Source organism: Hipposideros armiger, unplaced genomic scaffold (assembly GCF_001890085.2).
Source record: "Hipposideros armiger isolate ML-2016 unplaced genomic scaffold, ASM189008v1 scaffold_642, whole genome shotgun sequence".
NCBI classification, from domain to species: Eukaryota; Metazoa; Chordata; class Mammalia; order Chiroptera; family Hipposideridae; genus Hipposideros; species Hipposideros armiger.
In genome coordinates this window covers 258,442-260,460 of record NW_017731992.1, presented here as the reverse complement: position 1 = coordinate 260,460, position 2,019 = coordinate 258,442, and the positions used below count along the sequence as shown (strand labels likewise).

At 36.7% G+C, this 2,019-nt stretch overlaps 1 protein-coding gene across 1 annotated transcript in view; it reads right to left on the bottom strand.

The window, feature by feature from the left end:
- The window catches only part of CDH7 (cadherin 7), a 142,909-nt gene that overhangs the window by 24,473 nt on the left and 116,417 nt on the right, over positions 1 to 2,019 (bottom strand). Inside the window, exon 10 of the mRNA XM_019625894.1 lies at positions 1,708 to 1,959. Within this exon, the coding sequence (XP_019481439.1) occupies positions 1,708 to 1,959 (252 nt within the window). The remainder of the gene's footprint in view (positions 1 to 1,707; positions 1,960 to 2,019) is intronic.

Here is a 2,019-nt window from a genome sequence, read left to right as displayed (position 1 = left end):
AATAGTCTGTAAAAATGAAGCAGGCTTCATTAGATAGACAGCCTCTAAAGAAAATCAAAAGTTAATTAACTGTTGGGTATAATTAAATTCTAGGAAATACAATTTTATCTTATTCCTTTGAAATGCAGTATAATCTAAATTTTCTGTGATGAACTGGTCAAGTTAAGTTTAAAAAGAGTCATCTGCACATCATCTACCATCCCTTCATTTTGTTTTTCCTGACTCTATATTTTTGAGCTAAAGACACTGTCATTTTTAATACTAAAAAAAAAAAAATCTTTATCTTTTCATCTAGGTTATTCAGCTACTACAAAATAAATATGCAATTTATGTCTTTATTATTATGTTTTGGAACCTGGTAGAGCAATAGAAAGTAATTTGCAATGGTTCCACCTTTTTCAAAATTTATTCTAGTCTCTCCCTTTCTAATCAGGCATTAACTGGGAATTATTTGCCATTTCTAATGAATTTCTGCCACCTGTGTGAAGCTATATGAAAAGAATAATATGTTATTCCCTTTTAGATTTATTTGATTAGCTGAAGTTATTGAAGATAATAACTTCCACTTTTTTATGAGATCCTTTACACTGTATTAGCAAGGCTTAGCTTGCTTAATAGGTTGAGAACTTGCTTCATCAATAGCACTTAAAATTTATGAAACGTTCATAATATGGTAGGCACATGAATTATCTCATTTAATTTGCACAACAACCTTCCAAGTCTAGTTCTATTATTTCCCCCTCTTAGATTAAGGAGCCAGCCTTAGAAGAATGAACAGTCCCCTGGTGAAGAACCAGGGCAGGCTGGAGGCACTAATGAAAGCCGGGTTTACCTAACTCCATAAATCTTGTTTCTAAACATTGCACAATGGTGACTTCCATTGCTAAACTCCGCTTTTACGAAACTATATTATAAATGAATTTACAAATTATAATTAAACCCCAAGCAAACACACACGGTACAGTCCCAGATGCAGCATTAAATGCTTGCTGTCCTTGTTACAGGAGGCTACACAGGCAAGAAGAATGCAGCTACGGAATAAACCCATGACCCAATGCCCAGGTTGGATGTCTCCCAATTTTTAAAAGGATGCTGCAGCATTCTTACAAAATGGCCATTCTCGTATGAGTTATAAATCTAATTTCACCACATAATAATCATGGAAGGGTACCATTAAATATCTTAGTTTTTCTTCGGAAATTAGGAATTTTGCACTACTGAAACTGCAATCTTTTAACATTTGCAAAAAAAATGATACAATCCACCTTAAATCTCTTCTGAAAAGAGGTAGGATATAAAGCACGATTTCTAAAATAAGTATATTATCAAAACAACATAGAAAAGATTCTCTCTAAGATGTCTGCTCTGCGGAATATTCAATGGCAAACAGCTTGGATAAGGTAAATTAAAAAAAAACAAACAAAAAACAAAAAAACCCTTGAAAACAACTCAATTTTAAACATTAAGCCCTTTATCTTCACTGTTGTTTTAAAAATAAAACTGATTTTTTTTTTCTAAGTTACATTTTAAATGTACCACTGGAGAGTATAGCTAGTACTCATGGTGTACTCAGCGAGCAAAATACCATCAAATAGAATATCTGCATATGTTCTCGAAAAGGTACGGACAGGCACAGAGAAGAGAGACGCTGTGACACACAGGTATCGTGAATGTTCTTACAACACAAGCTCTGAGAACAGGACCTACCCAGTAACGTCAGGACACAGGCCAGGATTGCGATCAGGGCTCCGGTGCTGAGGCCGGCAGGCAGGACGTAGGCCTCCGCGTTGCAGGTCTGAGCTACTCCCTCCGCGTCACAGTCACAGACTCGAATGGTGAGGGTGTTGGTGCTGCTTAGTGAAGGTGACCCACTGTCCACGATGAAGATGGGCAGATAGTAAACAGATTGCTCCTGCCTCCGAAAGCCATTTCTCCTGGTGAGAATCGAGGCCGTGTTGTCTTGAAGAAGGAAAGCAAAGTTATAATGCAAGATTTCTGATGGAATCAGTCCTGCCAACT